Source organism: Musca autumnalis, unplaced genomic scaffold (assembly GCF_047663935.1).
Source record: "Musca autumnalis isolate F117 unplaced genomic scaffold, ASM4766393v1 scaffold_5, whole genome shotgun sequence".
NCBI classification, from domain to species: Eukaryota; Metazoa; Arthropoda; class Insecta; order Diptera; family Muscidae; genus Musca; species Musca autumnalis.
Genome location: NW_027412088.1, coordinates 200,085,019 through 200,104,328, shown reverse-complemented (window position 1 = coordinate 200,104,328; position 19,310 = coordinate 200,085,019). Strand labels below are relative to the sequence as shown.

The window sequence follows — 19,310 nt, the reverse complement described above, 5'->3', positions numbered from 1 at the left end:
GCAAGAAAAAGAGAGAAATGGAAAAGCGGGAGTGTGAAAAAATCGAGATGTACAGGAGCCAGAATGAAGTCCGAAAATTCTACCAAAGAGTGAAACATCAAACAGATGGCTTTGGTACAGGCACATCCTCCTGTAGAGACCAGCAAGGTAATCTGGTAACAGATACAGATAGCGTGCTCAGGATATGGAAGGAACATTTCTCCAATCTGCTGGTATCCAATAGTGGCGAAGACGATGATACCGCAGATCCAATCCCAGAAGATGGTATAGAATGTATACCACCCGGCCAAGATGAGGTAAAAACAGCAATCAACCGGCTGAAGAATAATAAAGCAGCAGGTGCCGATGGCTTACCAGCCGAGCTGTTTAAAACCGGAGGCGACGCGCTGATAAGGTGTATGCATCAGCTAGTTAGCACCATCTGGCAGGAAGAACGCGTACCCGACGATTGGAACCTGAGCATCCTATGTCCCGTCCACAAGAAAGGAGATAAGACTGCATGCTCCAACTATAGGGGCATAAGTCTACTCCCCATTGCCTATAAGATAGTGTCAGGGATACTGTGCGAACGAATAAAGCCTATGGTCAACGGGATAATTGGACCATACCAATGTGGCTTTAGACCTGGCAAGTCCACCATTGACCAGATATTTACCCTGCGGCAAATTCTAGAGAAGACCCAAGAGATGCAGATCGACACATTTCACCTTTTTGTCGATTATAAAGCAGCATTCGACAGTCCCCTCCGATCAAAGGTATTCCATGCAATGTCTGAATTTGGTATTCCCGCAAAGCTCATCCGGCTTTGTAAGATGACTCTAATTGATACTAGGTCCTCAGTTAAAATTGGAAAGAACCTCTCCGAAGAATTTTGTACCAAAAGAAGTTTCAGACAAGGAGACAGCCTTTCGTGTGACCTATTCAACATTTTGCTGGAAAAGGTAATACGAGATGCAAATGTCAAAAGAAATGGCACAATTTACACCAATAGCCACATGTTACTTGCCTATGCTGATGACATAGACATCATGGGACGATCAGTAAAGGAAGTAACTGATACCTTTAGGAAGGTCGAAGCAGAATCTGCGAAGGTGGGTCTGGCGGTAAACGGCGAAAAGACCAAATTGATGGTGTCGACGCGCAAAGCGTCCATAGAGCTCGGACCAACCGTAGAAGTTGGTACCTATAATTTTGAGGTAGTTAAAGACTTCGTCTACCTCGGCACTGCCATAAACACAACAAACAACATCAGTTGTGAAATAAGAAGAAGAATTGTATTGGCCAACAGATGCTACTATGGATTAAGTAAGCAATTTAAAAACAAAGCCACATCTCGTCAAACAAAAATAACACTATACAAAACGCTGATACTACCCGTGCTAATGTATGGCTCCGAAGCATGGGTACTTGCGCAAGCAGATAAGGCAGTGCTTGGTGTGTTTGAGAGGAAAATTCTTCGAAATATCTACGGGCCGATTTGCGTTGACGGTGAATATCGACGTCGTATGAACCACGAGCTATATAAGCTATACAAAGACATGCATATAGTTAAACGTATCGAGATGCAACGATTGCGTTGGCTAGGCCATATCATGAGAATGAGCGATGATGAACCCGCTAAAAAGGCGTATGAATACATGCCACATGGCGGTGCACGCAGAATCGGCAGGCCTAAGCTTCGATGGAGCACACAAGTGGATGAAGAAATGGAAAGGCGCGGTATTCCAAAAAGTCAAGCGAAAAACAGAGAGGAATGGAGATCTTTTCTTAGTTCGGTCTATGGAACAAATGTTCTGTAATGGGCCAACTAAGTAAGTAAGTATACGCAAAGGAATTGACAGTTGAAATCGAGTGGATTTCGTAATGTAAACCAAGCATTACCATTAAAAAAGTAAAGGAACAAAGCTTATATGAAAATCGTTTACGTCTTTTACAACTTTTACCACTTTATAAAGTACGGGAACAGGCCAAGAATGTTAACACTAGAGATTTTTTGTCGGGATAACCTTCTTTATGAGGATTTATTTGACGTATATGCGGAATTGACAATTTACTAAATTTAGTAAGTAGAATGTAAATATACTATAACTCTTTATGATCATGTTTACATCCAACGAGTATTTGTAAAACTCGTCGTTTTAATGGACAATGCGAAGAAAAGACTTCTTCATGGTGTTTAATAGTACTTTTATATATAACCGGATTTAACAAACCCACTGTTTTAAATGTCAATTCTATTGCTTATGTTTCAAATAAGTCCTCTAATATGCCGTTTCCACGGTACGTCGTTCGTTCTCTATTCGTTGTTCGACCCTCAAATACGAACAAATTACTTGATTCCCCATACAAAATTCTGAGAACGAACGACGATTTTTCTACGTTGTTCGATTAGAAATACTCTCCGAACAACCATAAAATATGTCCCATCTCTAACAAATGAGAGAATTTATCGAAAAAATTAATTATGACATGCCTAATTCAAAATTGAAAAATTTTTTGAAAACTCAAATATTTTTAGAAAAAAGGAAAAAGATGAATGGAAATTAATGAACTAAATATTTTATATGGATGCAGAAGGAAGATGGTTGTGTTTCCTTCTTAACTCCACACACATTTCTTGTCCATTAGTTCAAAATCGCGTAAAAAATCAGAAACAAAAACGAAACAAATAACTGAAAGTCTGTATACACAAACATTGTTTTGACAAGTCTCTCTCTCTCTCTTTAATTTTGAAAATAGAAACATATAAAAATATATTGAAAATGCAAAATTATTCTGAACTTATGGAAAAAATGAATGAAATGTGTGTAGTTAAATATAGAAGATACATTTGAAGGAAAGTCTATTGCTTTTCCTATTGATTTAATGCATATTTTATGTGTTTTCGGTTCAAATTTTCGTGAAAACAAGGAAACAAAAATTAAGGAAATTTTGTTTATGTTTCTGTTAATTACGAATGGTGTCGTGGAAACGGGTTAATTCGTGTACGTCGTTCGACAGGCGAACAACGTAATTGAAACGCTCGTGTGAACATGACATAAAAGAAGGTTAATAGTACGGTTACACTAGAGTTTTTTTGTCGGGTTAACCCACTTCGAGGGGATTTATTTGATGTTTGCGCTATAGAATTGACATTTGAAATCCAAACCCACTGGGTTAATCCGGTTAAGTGTAGCCGGGGTATAACCCTGCAAAAGGCTATAATATAAACATGGCCAATTCAATTCTATAGTATATACCATGGCACAATTACCCAGGTAGTGGCATCGTAAAATTTTGAATATGTTATGTCAAAACTTTCTTTATGTTGTTGGGGAAATTACAACAAAAATAATTTTTTTATAAAGGGATTTGACTTTTCATATTCGATCAGCTGGTGTGATACCACTACCTGGTAGTTCTGCCATGAGTATATACCATGGTAGAATAAAGTAAAGGTAGGTCACAGCTAACAGCTGATTACAATTTTTTCTTTTTATGGCCTAATCTGTCAAAAGCAGGGTTGACATTTTGTACTGTTTTTGACATTATGCAATCATAAAGGTAGATGCATCGCTTAATTGTTCCAAAAAAAAAAACTTCTGCTGTAACACTATATCTTAAAATTGAAAACAAGGACAAAAATGTGTATTCGCGTGGCAAAATAAAATTGTTGATTTTTTTAGCAAAACGATTTTTCAATTATTGATATTAATTTAAATTTGTTCCAAAAGAACGGGAATGTAAAAATTACAATTTTTGTAAAAATTCTACTGACATTTATCTGCAAATCGGATGCCAGCAATCACGATGTCAGATTAGCCAAACTTGTCAAGTAGAAAATAAGTGAATGACATTTTTTCACTGTCATAATGCTAAGTTTACATTTACGAAATCCACTCGATTTCAACTGTCAATTCCATATCTCAAACGTTTAACCTATGGATTTGACAGTTGAAATCGAGTGGATTTCGTAAATGTAAACCAAGCATAAGTTTGGGAAGAACTTTTGCTATTTTTGGAACACTTTTCCAACAAGAATATTCTGGAGCATAGTTAAAGACATTTTTTTTACTCTATTTGGCACTTTTAACATATAAAAAGTGAAGCTCTAAGTTCCATATGTTTTTGTAAAACGAGATTGCTATGCAGATACATCTACCATTATTATTGTACCATGCCATTTGACGTTTTAAGCCATGGCTGCAGGGTTGAATTTTTCAGCGATTTTCATACCTGGCCTACCTCAACTTTATTGTACCATGGTATATACGTTAAATAAAATGCATTATTTTTATGACGAGGATTTATTTGACGTATTTGCTATGGAATTGATATTTGAAATCGAGTGGATTTTGTAAATCTAAAGGTACTCTCAGATTTTGATAGACTAATAAGTGCAAATGTAAACTTAGCCTTAGGACGATCACTTGTAGTTATGACTGAGTTGTCACCTTTTGTATACATTATGTATACCTAAAGTCCTGAGTGATTTCATTGAAAAAATTTAAGTCCTTGGTCACACTAGATGGTTTCATTGAAACAATTTCATGAAATCCAGTGTTCCTAGGTCGATGTCCATACTAGAGTAAAATTATGAAGTTGATGTAGTGAGGAACTCGATTTAAGAATCCCTAAAAGTTTCAATGAAACCACTCTAGTGTGACCTTCGACTAATGAAATTAGGCGTTCTTAGATTGAGTTCCTCACTACAGCGATTTAATGATATTAGTCTACTATGGAACTCGATCTAGGGACGCATAATTTCATGATTTTTTTTTATAATTAAATCACTCTAGAGTGGACCGGGACAAAGTGACAACTCATATATAAAATACATATAATGGAAAGAGCCCATAACCCTTGGAATTCGAAAGGCCTGCGTACATAAGCTGCCTTGCCTGATTGCTTTGCTTTCCTGCTTCATTTCTGATATAATAAAAATAAAAGAATAAAGAAGGCCGAGCAAATTTCCTTTTCTTTTTTATTCTTTTATCAGAAGTAAGCAAGGTAAGCAGGCAAGGCAGCTTATGTACTCAGCTCTTAATAAATTCTTTATCCTCTAAGGGACGGGAACACACATTGCGAGATCAAATAACATAACTCAGCTATTCAATAAAGTAAAAAGCATGTTTTTAAACTTTGAATCCTCGGCGGATCAAAAAACATAATCATAATTTATTTATTTCTGCTTTATTCATTACACATAATCATTTTTTGTTTTACAACATCAGTTTGTTTAATACATGCTTACGTAGTTGCTACTTGTTTTTTTGTCTTTGGATTTGTTTTCATTTTTTTTAATTTTCAAATAAACATGTTATTTGTTTTTCTTTAACATTTAAATTCTTATTTCTTTTACTTAAATACTTGGTTTGATTTTATTTTAATTTCTATTACGAGGGAGTGGGATGGTGGAATAAACTTAAATCTGGGACCTTTTTTCCTTTTAAACGACATTTACACTAGTGTTTATTACCATGATTAAATGCTCCAACACGATTTATTTGTTGTAAAATAACAAATAAATCAATATAGAGATTAGAATTGTAATAAACGTTGATGTAAACGTTTGCTTATATTTTCTTGCGTTTTTTCTAATATAAATGTTATTATTGTGTTAAATAAAAATTAAGTTTTTAGTTTGTTTTCGTAATTGTATAATTTGCAGGTGTTTTCTTTAGTTTATTATATATTTAAATAATTTTGTTTTGTATAATATTGTTATAATTATTTTGTGGTTTTTAAATGTCTTTATTTTTTAAATAACTCAGTTCTTTTGCGCATTTTTAGTGCTTTTAGGTTGATTTTGGTTTTTCTAGGTTATGTTTACATCAAAAAAATCGCATAAAATTCAGTTCTGTTGATGTAAACCTAGCCTCTATGTCTGTATGTTTCGCCCAAATGGTGCGAAAAACAGCACGAAAACAAATACAGGTAAAAAAATTTATAGTTTTTTGGTTTTAAATGATAATTTCTACTTTTAAGTATATTTGTGGGGTCACACACAATTTGACTATCTACCAAAAAATTCATTGTAGATTTCTAATTTAATTTATGGCCTGATCCAGAACTGCAAGTATCTACACATTTGTACCATTTTTCGATAACATAAAGGAAAAATTGTTACCGTAGTAAAAATTTGTGGATTCTTGCAGGTTCTGAAACAGGCATTTTATTCCTATGTTTGGTATGTCTATCGCTCTATAAGCTAAGAATAAATATTGGGTTCCTCTACTTCGAATATTTTCTTCATACATTTAAAATGTTCACTCAAAAAATATTTTATGAGCATGAAATTTTCTTAAAATAAACTTCAAGGAAAAATAACAGAATTCGGAGAAAACATATTCAACTGACCCATGTTCGCCTTGTATGCCTTATGGGCCAAATACATACGGTCCGTTGTGTGACGCGTCGCGCGTTGAAAACAAAAACCACATGAAAAATGTGTAAGTGATGCCAAGTTTGTTCTTGAAGTTTTCATGTGGTCGTTGCAACGCAACTCTCAACGCGGCGTATGTGCAGCGGCCTTTAGGGGCCGTTGTGAGTTGCGCCACGCGTTAGAAACGACAACCATATGAAAACTTCTAAATAAAACTTGGCATCACTAAGCATATTTTAACTTGGTTCTTGTTTTGACGCGTAAAAGGACGCTCAACAGATCGAATGTATTTGGTCCTTATGCCCTTAACACATCCAACGTTTGAGTAAAGTTTTGTGTCATTTCTGGTAGATAAATAAAAGACACATGGTCTGTTCCTTTACTTTCGAAAATAGTAAAACCGGCAAAAGTAGTAAAAGTTGTAAACTGCTCCCATATGAAATGTACGGTGTCTAAAGTAAAGGAACGCTTTTCGAGTAAAAAGTGGTAAAACTTGAAGATTCCTGCACGTAAAGGAACAGAGCTAAAGTGTGCCGAGTATGCCAAGTTTCAATTTTTCTTTATTCTTCTACCCGAAATGACACAAAACTTTACTCAAACGTTGGATGTGTTTTCAGCTTTAAAGAGCTTTCTCTTACACAATCTGAAAGACATTCTAGTATTAGTCGTGTTCCTTTACATGCCAGAGGTTACCAGTTTTTACCACTTTTTACCCGCAAAGTGTTCCCTTATTTAAAAAAGCATACAATTTATATGATAGCAGCTCACCACTTTTACCATTTTTTGCCACTGTTACCATTTTTCAAAGTAAAGGAACAGACCAATTATTAATCACACATTGCCCGATTTATTTGACATACATTTTCATAAAATGTATGCTAAATAAATTTTATGCCAATATATTGAAGCCGCATAGTCCCGTACAACACTACAGTGATTTCGTTGAAAAAAAAATGTCATGAAGTTATGCGTTCTTAGCTTGAGTTTCATACTAAACATGGCGGAATAAGGTGTTACATCACATCATACTAAACGTCAAATTTGGTCACAAAAATGCATTACAGTGAATTGCTTGTTTACATTTTGTATGTGATTTTATTCACAATAATGCATTTTGACAACTAGTATGATGATCAGCTGTTTTTGGCGTTAAGGTAGAAACAGAATCAATAGTTGCTTGTTTTCCAAATGTGAAATTATAAAAGAATGCCAGAGTCTCTTTGCAATTCCGGCGGCGTTCCCCCTTATAATTTCACATTTGAAAGCATGCAACGAGCTGATTGTGTCACGGCCTTTACATCTTTCTTATTCAGCCATGATACTAATGGTTGGTTAACATTTACGAAAACCACTCGATTTCAACTGACAATTCCTTTGAGTATACGTCAAACGAAAACTCACCTGAAATCCATTGGATTTCATTTGACATTTAAGCAATGAAATTGACAGTTGAAATCGAGGGGATTTCGTAAATGTAAACTTACTATAAAGTCATTTTATGAAATTGCTGCAGTGGGGAACTCGATCTAGGAACGCACACTTTTATGAAAATACTTCATTGAAATCAATCTAGTGTGGACCGGGACTTAAATAATTAAATATTGCTATACCTCTCTTTTTCTCTAGAATGTCTTAAATGGAGCTACTGTTGTTATAAATATATTTTGTCAAATCATTTTTAAATTACAAAAATATAATTCTTGTAGTACTTTTACATTTACGAAATTCAATCCCATTACGTATATGTCAAATAAGATCTTGTCCGTAATCCAATAGATTTCATTTGAAATGCAATTTATAATTGAATTCCACACGATTTCGTTAATGTAAATGCACTGTTATGCTTGGATTACATTTACGAAATCCACTCGATTTCAACTGTCAATTCCATTGCTTAAACGTCATATGAAATCCAATGGATTTCGGATGAGATTTCATTTGACGTATACGCAAAGGAATTGACAGTTGAAATCTAGTGGATTTCGTAAATGTAAACCAAGCATTACACTCTTCTTATGTTTATAAACTACTTGGGTAATATGTATATGCATGCATATGCTACTTGCTAAACCAAAGACAATTAACCCTTCTTCTTTTTCTGCTTCTTCTACTACAAAATACAAACTTCTACTTGTTTAGTTTACGATACAGATGAGTTATCCTCAATATCATTACCCTGATACAATTTACGTTCACGACATTCCAATATGGCCCACACAATTAACGGTAAACAACCCAAAACCATACAGGAACCCATACAATAGAATACAATAACATAACTACCCGATAGATCACGCAAGAAGCCCGCCAATGGAGGTACAGATATGGCACCAATTGATTGAAACATACGAACGAGTCCATAACTGGAACTTATACGATCTGTACCAAAGATGTCAGCTAATAGGACAGGCATTAGAACATACCAACTGCCCAAACAAAAACCATAAATTGCGGCGGAGAGGCCAACCAAATAGATTGTATACTCTGATGGTATGGTGAGAACTGATAAACCGGCGCCAAAAATACTGCAAAAGGAAAGAGAAAAAGGGAGAACAATTAGAAGCATAATAATCATAAACCTATTTTACGCTGGCACCTAAATAAAGTGTTTTGAAAAAATGCGTCATTTATTTGACAGATATTCAATAGAATTGACAACATAAATAGCGCGTTTTATTAAAACATTTATTTATTATTTATTTATTGAAACATAATGTAAATGCAATCAAACAGCTGAATGGGTCTAATGCTTGGTTTACATTTACGAAATCCAATCGATTTCAACTGTCAAATCCATAGGTTAAACGTCAAATGAAACCCAGATGAGATTTCATTTGACGTTTGAGCTATGGAATTGACAGTTGAAATCGAGTGGATTTCGTAAATGTAAAATTAGCATAATATAACGTTTAGATTCACGAAATCCCCACCATCTTAAATGTAAATTTCATAGCGTATACGTCAATTAAAATTCAGAGGATTTATAACTAGGATTTATTAGTCATATACGCTATGAAATTGACACTTGCAATCGAGTGAATTTATAAATCTTATGGGTACTTTACACGATATGTATTTTACATATGGGTTGTCACTTTGCGTATACATTTTGTATATAAAAAGTGACAACCCATATGTAAAATACATATCGTGTAAAGTACCCATAAACGTACTATAAGTCCCGGGCCGCACTAGAATAATTTCACTGAAATTTTAACATGAAATTATGAGTCTCCAGATTGAGTTCCATAGTAGAGTAAAATCATGAAATTGTTGTAATGGGGAATTCGGCCTAAGGACACCTAATTTCATGAAATTTTTTAATGAAATTTACTCTAATGTGGACCGGGACTAACAGAACGCCATCAACATCATTTATTTGACTACGTTTACATCAAACAAATTCTTGTTAAGTGCCAAATTGGACGCATTCTTAAACCTAATTTACACTTCCACCTAAAAAAGTATTTGGGGCAAATAACTTTTTGTACTTGACAGGTATGCAATGGAATTGACAACTTAAATGAGGCATTTTTTAGAACCTTTTTGTAAATGAGGGTTGGCAACTGTAATGACGAGTTTTCTTGTAAACGTAACCTGTGTTCGTAACATGTTTAGTTCTATACAAATGCGTAATTTCAGTTTTCAATTCAATTAAATATCTGACAAATAAATGTTTGCCCCAAATACTGGTTTTATGTGCAAGTGTAAGTTAAGTTTTATTGCCATAAAAATGTTCTATCTCGATTATTTGAAAAAAAAAAAAAAACATGCACGAAAACAACTTTCAAATTAATCAAAATAGAATCATTATCATGATAATCGGCGATAGTATAAATGCATTCTTACTTACCACACAATATAGATCTTCCTACGATCAAATAGCTGCAAATCTGAGAGCCAACCCAGACCCAAGCGTCCCACCAAATCCAAAACCGCGCTAACTGTAACCAAATAGCCGGCTTCACTTTTGTTGTAACCTACAGCAACCGAAAGAAAATTGTACATATTTCTCTAAAATCTTTCAAGAAAGAAATACTTACCAATCGATATAACATGAGCGGGTAAATAATACAGCATATAAGGGCACCCAACCGACATCAAGGTCACCGACAAACACATTAATATAAATGTTGGATCCTTCAAGAGGCTTATATCCAAATAGATTTCAACACGTTCATAACATGTTAAAGGAACATCATCGGCTTCTTCCTCCTCCAATGAATTTATACCAATAATGCTACCATTTTGGGGATTCTCAGCAGATTTTTGTTCACTCATACTACTGATGGGTGTAGGAATTTCCATACTCTTACTGAGGCCACGTGTCACAACCGTCGGTGGCGACAACGGCTTCTCCAAGTGGGCTTGGATCTTGGAAATAATCTCATCATTGGCAAAAACATTACGACGACGACGTGAAGCTCGATTTGATTCGGTACCCGAATTTTTACGATAAACCCAGGTTGAGGTGGTGCTAAGATCTTCAACGGAATGCATTATACCCGAACTGCGTACCTTTTTCATTGGTTTTATAAATGTTGTCTCTCCAATAATGTCCTTGATTTCATCATCACTCTCCTGAGCGCAATTAGGAACAGATTTTTCAGACGCTTTAAAGAAAAAAGATTTTTGAAGACATTTCCGAAATAATAATGTAAGAAACTGAAGAGAGAAGGAAGACTTTTTCTAGGCGAGATGAAGGAAATCTTGATAGACAAGCTAAATAGAATCTTTATAGACTAGTTCAAGGGAGTCAGCCCAGCCACATGTAAACTTTAATAAAAAACTTAGCATCACTTAAATCCTATTTATACTAGCAACGAAAACTAGAATTTGAGATATATCTATATGTCATATTCAATGAAATTGACTACTTAAATGACGCCTTTAATTAAAATATGTCGGATGTAAACGCGTCTTTACGATATTTTCGGGTGGTTGTTGTTTTAATACATACTGCAGCATTATACTATGTTTATATTTACGAAAACCACTCGATTTCAAATGTCAATTCCATTGCTCAAACGTCAAATGAAATCCAATCGATTTCAGATGAGTTTTCATTTGACGTATACGCAAAGGAACTGAAATCGAGTGGTTTTCGTAAATGTAAACATAGTATGAATTTGCATTAACTCCCTCAATTCAAATTAATTCGTGATTTATCCACATTCTTATGTTTGGTTTACATTCGGCATCGTTTCGTGATTTCGCAGGCGTTTCGTGATTTCGCGCAAAATCAAGCAAAATTTACTATGATTTTGCATACAAAAATGAAATCATCTCAGTTCGTGATTTCAGTGAAATCAACATCGAAATCACAGTACTCATGATATACAACCCTGTTTTTGCCTAAAAAATTACCAAAAGTTGCAACACTTTTCACTAATTGTTGCAAAAAATTGTAATATCAAAATTTGTAATGTCATGTTCACACGAGCGTTTCAATTACGTTGTTCGCCTGTCGAACGACGTACACGAATTAACCCGTTTCCACGACACCATTCGTAATTAACAGAAACATAAAAACAATTTCCTTCATTTTTGTTTCCTTGTTTTCACGAAAATTTGAACCAAAAACACATAAAATATACATTAAATGAATAGGAAAAGCAATAGACTTTCCTTCAAATGTATCCTCTATATTTAACTACACACATTTCAATCATTTTTTCCATAAATTCTGAACAATTTTGTATTTTCAATATATTTTTAAGGCCCCCACTCATTAGTCAGTCTGACTGCCAGCATTTATGGTAGTATGTGTAAATTTTTGAAATTTTGAGAATGTATGTGTGACTTTTTCAAGACTGATGAAAATCAAAATAGTTTTGATTTCAAAATGAACTCCCATTAGTCTGGGTGAATTGTGTTTATTTTCAAATTGTCAATAAACAATTTTGAAAAACGGAAAATAATGTTCGTGTAGGAACACAAAAAACGTAGAAATCATTCATTTGTGGAGGAGAAATTCAAGATTTTTGGACTTGACTGATGGTTGGTGCTACACACTTATCAGCCACACATACAGAAGGGTTTATCGGACTGACGGCACAGACTGATAAATGAGTGGGGGCCTTTATATGTTTCTATTTTCAAAATTAAAGAGAGAAAGAGAGAGAGACGTGTCAAAACAATGTTTGTGTATACAAACTTTCAGTTATTTGTTTCCTTTTTGTTTCTTATTTTTTACGCGATTTTAAACTAACGGACAAGAAATGTGTGTGGAATTAAGAAGGAAACACAACCATCTTCCTTCTGTATCTATATAAAATGTTTAGTTCATTAATTTCCATTCATCTTTTTCCTTTTTTCTAAAAATTTTTGTGTTTTCAACAAATTTTTCAATTTTGAATTTAAACATGTCATAATTAATTTTTTCGATAAATTCTCTCATTTGTTAGGGATGGGACACATTTATTCGTCGTTCAGAGAGTATTTCTAATCGAACAACGTAGAAAAATCGTCGTTCGTTCATAGAATTTTGTGTGGGGAAATAAGTAATTTATTCGTAGTTATGGGTCGAACAACGAATAGAGAACGAACGACGTACCGTGGAAACGGGCTATAAACAAAGTAAAAAAAATTAAATTGCTGTGTTATACGGCGTTTATATTATAGTTTTTTGCAGGGTTAACCTTCTTTATGAGGATTTGTTTGAAGTATATACAATGGAAATGACATTTGAAACCCAGACCCACTGGGTTAACCTTGATATATATAAACGGCCTATTACAATATTAATTTTTAATTGTGTTCTGCTAAGTTTACATTTACGAAATCCACTCGATTTCAACTGTCAATTCCATAGCTCAAACGTCAAATGAAATCTCATCTGGTTTTCATTTGACGTTTAACCTATGGATTTGACAGTTGAAATCGAGTGGATTTCGTAAATGTAAACCAAGCATTCCTGTACTTTTTTCGTGGTAAAATTAGCAAATGAGCGAAATATCAAATGATACTTTACTATACAAATTCGTTCAAACGGAAAAAGGCAGAATTTGCAAAAGCTCTAGCAGAAATGCCAAAATAAACGTATCAGGAAATCAGACGACAGCAAACAAGAACCTGAAATTTTTCCTTTATGTTATCGGAAAAAATAGTAAAAATTTGTATATTCTTGGAGTTCTAGAATAGACCATTTATCACTCAAAACTTCTAATTTTGTTTTGAAAATTCACGTTCGATCAGCTGCACATATGCATCTGCCATGATTATTGGATATGTTTGAAATCTACAAAAAATAAGTGTAAACAACGGGGTTTATTTCAGGATTTCGTGAAGTCCAGTGGATTTCGGAGCATAAGTATAAACCAGCTATTAATGCACAAAATCAAACTGAATTTATATTGCATTTAGGGCCTGTTCACTATGTCGAAAGATAATGAATGCGAACGAAAAACACCTAAACTTTGTTTTTCATGGTAATATTGACTTTTTGAAAATCATAGACGAGTTATACTATGTTTACATTTACGAAATCCACACGATTTGGATTTCGTAAATGTAGACATAGTATTAAATAGTTTTTCGACATAGTGAAAAGTGATGCCCAGTTTGTTCTTGAAGTTTTCATGTGGTTGTTGTAACGCGACACTCAACAGATCGTAAGGCTCCGGCACATACGGTCCGTTGAGCATCGCGTTACAACAACCACATGAAAACTTCAAGAGCAAACTTGGCATCACTCACACATTTTTCATGTGGTTGTTGTTTTCAACGCGCCATAAGTCGCGTCACGCGTCAGAAACAACTAGAGCTGGTAAACCATCGATATTCCCAGCATTAGATATTTTCGATATAATATTTTAAAATATCGATTGCTATCGATATTATCGTTAAGCTGTCAACACCATTAATTTGGAGATGAAAATGGCGGAAATGTCAATGCTTTCCTTGACATTTTGCACAAGTAGTTCACGGAAATATAAAGGAGAATAAACAATTGCCTTTATTTTAAAAAAATATTAAAAAATGCATTTTACTTTTCCGAAAAATGTATACGTGTAACTACGGACTTACTTTCTCACACACACAAAACCGAGAAGCAGCGAAATTTCTATTTATTTTAATGAATTTTAGTTTGGGGATTTTTGTTCCGATAATATCGATAGGAAAACTGTCTATCGATATTTAATTTTTAAAAAATAATCGATTTTATCGATAGTGCCATCGATTTATTGCCAGCTCTAGAAACAACCACATGAAAAATGTTCAAGTGATGACAAGTTTGTTCCTGAAGTGTGGTTTTTGTAACGCGGCACACAACGAACCGTATGTGCCAAGGCCTATAATCTACTTTGTTAAATCTAGCGAACTTGTTCAGTACTATAGTTCGTTTGCGTATTTTATGACAACATTCGCAGTTCGTTCATACAAACGACCGGTGTCCACTGAACTATATTGTGAACTAGGTCGTTAAACGAACTAGATTTTAACAACTCTACTTTAATCGTTAAAATAACAACCTCATGGCTTTATAGCTCATTTAGACAAGCCATAAATCCTCGACTGGATTTAATAAATCTAGTACAAATCTCATTGCATTTAGATATACATTTTGGAGGGTTTAAATGGCAGTCAGCTGATTTTTGTTCATAGCACAATTACCAAGGTAGATGCCTCAGCCCATCTGATCGAATTTGAAATGTCAAAAGATTTTTTTGTAAATTGAATTTGTCTCAAAAAAACATACGTCACATTACAAATTTATTGTTTAATACTGAAAATGTTAGCACATTATGCTACTAATGCTAACTAAAGAGCAAATAAAGAATTATTTTAAAGCAGTTTCCCCATCTAAAAATAAATAAACGAATTATTTTATCGTTTAGACATCGTAAATATTAGTTTTGGTTGATTAAAATCTACTTTGTACATCAAAACAAATTTAATTTTTCCGCCTTGTTTACAAATTTTTACATTTTAAATTATTTTTAGTGTAGCAATTCACCGATGCATCTACCTTGTTTCTTGTGCCAGCTTGCAACTTTTTGTTTTTTCTAGCAACATGTTGAAAAAAACAGAGTTGTATACGAGGATTTATGCCGGATTTAAAACAAATCCACTCAATACGAAGATTTATTTTTGTATGGGAAATCTGGTAGATTTTGGCCAGATTTAGCAAATAAAACCTGATAATGGGATAAATCCGGCTAATGATGTCATATCTAAATGACCTATTACCTAATTAATTGCGTGTTGCATGTGCGTTCAAAAATAATCAGGCCTTGACATGAAATGGCCAAAAACTCAATGGATTTTTCATGCTTTCTCCGCTTTATTTCTGGTAAAAGAATAAATAACGGCCGATGTGGTATCCGATGGAATTGCAATTTTCGAATTTCGAAAAAAGATGAGTTGTGCTGAATTGTGCTAGGTTTGTGCCCATTTGTGCCGAAAATTTTTTTTCGAAATTCGAAAAAATAGCTGAGATATTCGACAAAACATTTTTTTCGAAAAAATGTTGCCAGAATTGCAATTTTCGAATTTCGAAAAAATTTAAGTTGTGCTGAATTGTGCTCAGTTTGTGCCCATTTGTGCCGCAAAAACTTTTTCGATATCTCGTACCATTTTCGAAAAAACCGATATTTTCGAATACATCACAAAATTGCAATTTTCGAATTTCGAAAAAACAAAAGTTGTGCTGAATTGTGCTCAGTTTGTGCTCATTTGTGCCGCAAAAATTTTTTCGATATCTCCTACCATTTTCGAAAAAAACCGATATTTTCGAAAATACGATAGAATTGCAATTTTCGAATTTCGAAGAAACAAAAGTTGTGCTGAATTCTACTCAATTTGTGCCAACTTGTGCCGTTTAATTTTTTTCAATATCTCTAACCGTTTTCAAGATATGGTAATTTCGAAAAACCAGTATTTTGTATGAAAAATCACTGTAATTTCTGCAATAATGCAAATATCGAGATGATCTTTTTTGTGCTGAGTTCGACTCGCTGAGCACAATTTTTCATCCATACATTGGAAATTTTCAACTTTACTCGTTACTCGCTGAAACTGAAAAAATTCTATCACTTCCGTTTAAATAGGAATTTTTTAATTCTGTAAATTGTTCTGAATTGCGCTCGCCAAGCACACATTTTTCGCTATCGATATCGAAAAAGTTTTTGCGGCACAAATGGGCACAAACTGAGCACAATTCAGCACAACTTAAATTTTTTCGAAATTCGAAAATTGCAATTCTGGCAACATTTTTTCGAAAAAAATGTTTTGTCGAATATCTCAGCTATTTTTTCGAATTTCGAAAAAAATTTTTCGGCACAAATGGGCACAAACCTAGCACAATTCAGCACAACTCATCTTTTTTCGAAATTCGAAGATTGCAATTCCATCGGATACCACATTAACGGCCGATACCATTTAGAACTAGTCAATATTCTTTTACTAAAAATGACAGAAACGACGAGCTGAGTTGAGTTTGGGCCTTATACCCCGGTTACACTATTGAAGGTTAACCCACTGGGTTTAATAGATCCAGTGGGTTAATCTTTGCTGGTTACACTTAGCTTTTCGAGGGTATAAACTATCAGCTGATGTTTGTTAACGTATACATACAAAATAACTAATAAAGTCGTGTATTACACTTTTACAATTTCTCGTATGAGGTATCGTTCCCTCTTTGCTCATATTGGTATATTTTACAAACAGGGATACATTTTTGTATCATGGTATCAAGCGTAATTTTTGTTAAAAAAGTGTCTAATGAAAAAAATAAATAATTTTATGATTTCCAAATAACTTTAGATTTATTAACTCCATAAAATTTCATGCGACCAATCGTAAACGTGTAAAACACGATAAACTCTGTTGCAAAAACAGTTGCAACTTTTGGTACTTTTTGAGTAGAGTTGCATTTTTTCGCACAAATACCGAATACAACTCTGTACTTTTGGAGGATTTGTGCCGGATTTAAAATAAACCCAGCCGTGAGAGGATTTAATTTTTGTATGGCAAATCTGGTCAGATTTTACCAGATTAAGCAATAAATCCTCATGAAGTGGGTTAACCCGGCAAAAAGCTGTAGTGTAACCGTGCTATTAAGCATTTTATGGGCAAATCCTGTGTAATATTCAAACTATTTAATTCGTTGACCTTGTTGCCAACTTACCATTATAACGATTATTATAATAATCATTCAGGCGATTCTTCGACTCCTCCATAAATAGATGCTCAATAAATTTCGTATTTAAGCCATCATCACAGGTATCCAAATAGGTTGAATTGGTTAGCATATCAATGTTACTGGGGTTAATGTCATTCAAAGGCTTGGTGGCATCTTCTTCACCCGTCAACTTGTCATCATTTTGCATGGATTCCAATGGACGATACAGCATAGCCGACAAGCATACATCGAACATACAGAAACCCAATATTAAGATTGTGCCATGAAATCCGAAATTCTCCGCCAAATGTTTTATCAGCACCGGTAATATAAAACTTCCAACAGCAGTACCCGAAACACAAATTCCATTAGCCAAGGCTCGATGTTTATCAAAATACTGCGATACAATAACAATTCCAGGTGTGGTGGATAGCCCACCACCAATACCAGTCAATATGCCAAATGTAAAGAGTAGATGGACCAAACTGGTGGCAAAGTAGCTCAATGTCATGCCCAGGGCACAGAAGAGACCACCCACAAATACCACAGTACGACAAGAAAATCTCTGACACAAAGCACTCGAAACAGGAGCCAATGCCAAGCACAAAGCCGATAATATAGCAGGTATCCATGATGCTACTGTTGCAGTCGAACTTGGAAATGTTTCCATAATTTCCACATACAACACTCCATAGGATTTCACTAGGCCAGCTACCCAAAATTGCACCGAAAATGCTCCAAATACAATGACCCAACCATAACCTCCGTCCGGTGGATCGGTACTAACCGAGGAACGTAATGACGGTGGGTGACCGGAATTGCCACGATCTCGTGCACTCGAGATGCTGGAAATGCCACTGGGTGCCTTCTGTACACCTCCACTCTTTGACTTGCCACGCTTTCCGCGTTTATCCGTGCCGCCATTGCATCCATTACGATGCGAACGTATTTCACGGGATTTGGCTATTAAAGGCCTTGCCGTAATACTTGATACCGTTAACAGGTTTTCGTTGTCGTCTTCTTCAATTTCCGATATCTGATGTTCGAGCAAACTGGCGTGCAAGGTACGGCTAGGCGGTGCCGGACAGTAGGGCGTCTCAATGGGCAACGATACCGGACGCCTGGGTATTGTTGATGCCGCTGAACCGGGCGCCGAGGCAGCAACCTCACCAATCGATACCGCCGAATGCGTTGAAATGAACGGATTCTGGGCACTGCCTCCCATTTGTAGACCCAAACCCGGTTGCAAACATCCAACTCCAAGGGTATCAATTTGTTTCGTTTCGAGATCGGCAAGCGGTACCGGTGGAGCGGATACAATTGAGAAAAGGGAACCGCTCGATTGCTGGCATTCGGTGAGTAATGATGGTGCCGGCGGTTGCGAACAAGCAACAAGGGGTAATTCACCCGGTTCATTTTCGCGCTTATACTGCGGTTCACAGACGACTTCAATAATTTCGGTGGAATTGGCATCAATGGCCGATCGGCTGTCGAGTTGCCTTTGATGATGATGGCCGAGGGTGGCATTAGATTGAACGAGCCTTCCCGACTCGTACTGGACTCGACCAATTGGGTCCGGTTCACTCGCGCAGTACACCGATCCCCGTGAATCCTGGAAATGTAATGAAGAAGAAAGATTGTGTAAATTAATGTTGATCATTTAAATTAAAAACAAGTGGGAAAAGCGTTAAGTTCGGTCGGGCCGAACTTTTGATACCCTCCACCACAAATTTCAGCCATTTCGGTGGATTAATGTGGCCACAACCTTCAAAATACTGAAAATCGGAAGTTACCGTTCTATGGGGGCTATATGATGGCGCG

General features: G+C 35.2%; 1 protein-coding gene across 2 annotated transcripts in view; it reads right to left on the bottom strand.

Moving 5' to 3' along the window:
- Nucleotides 1-5,111: 5,111 nt before the first annotated feature.
- Sln (monocarboxylic acid transporter silnoon) overlaps nucleotides 5,112-19,310 on the bottom strand; it is a 36,429-nt gene continuing 22,230 nt past the window's right edge. For both annotated transcript variants that reach the window (XM_073956330.1, XM_073956331.1), the window contains exons 3-6: nucleotides 17,496-19,101; nucleotides 10,408-10,977; nucleotides 10,218-10,344; nucleotides 5,112-8,889 (exon numbers count right to left, since the gene is read on the bottom strand). In XM_073956330.1, coding sequence (XP_073812431.1) covers nucleotides 8,505-8,889; nucleotides 10,218-10,344; nucleotides 10,408-10,977; nucleotides 17,496-19,101 — 2,688 coding nt within the window. In that variant the 3' untranslated portion in view covers nucleotides 5,112-8,504. The remainder of the gene's footprint in view (nucleotides 8,890-10,217; nucleotides 10,345-10,407; nucleotides 10,978-17,495; nucleotides 19,102-19,310) is intronic.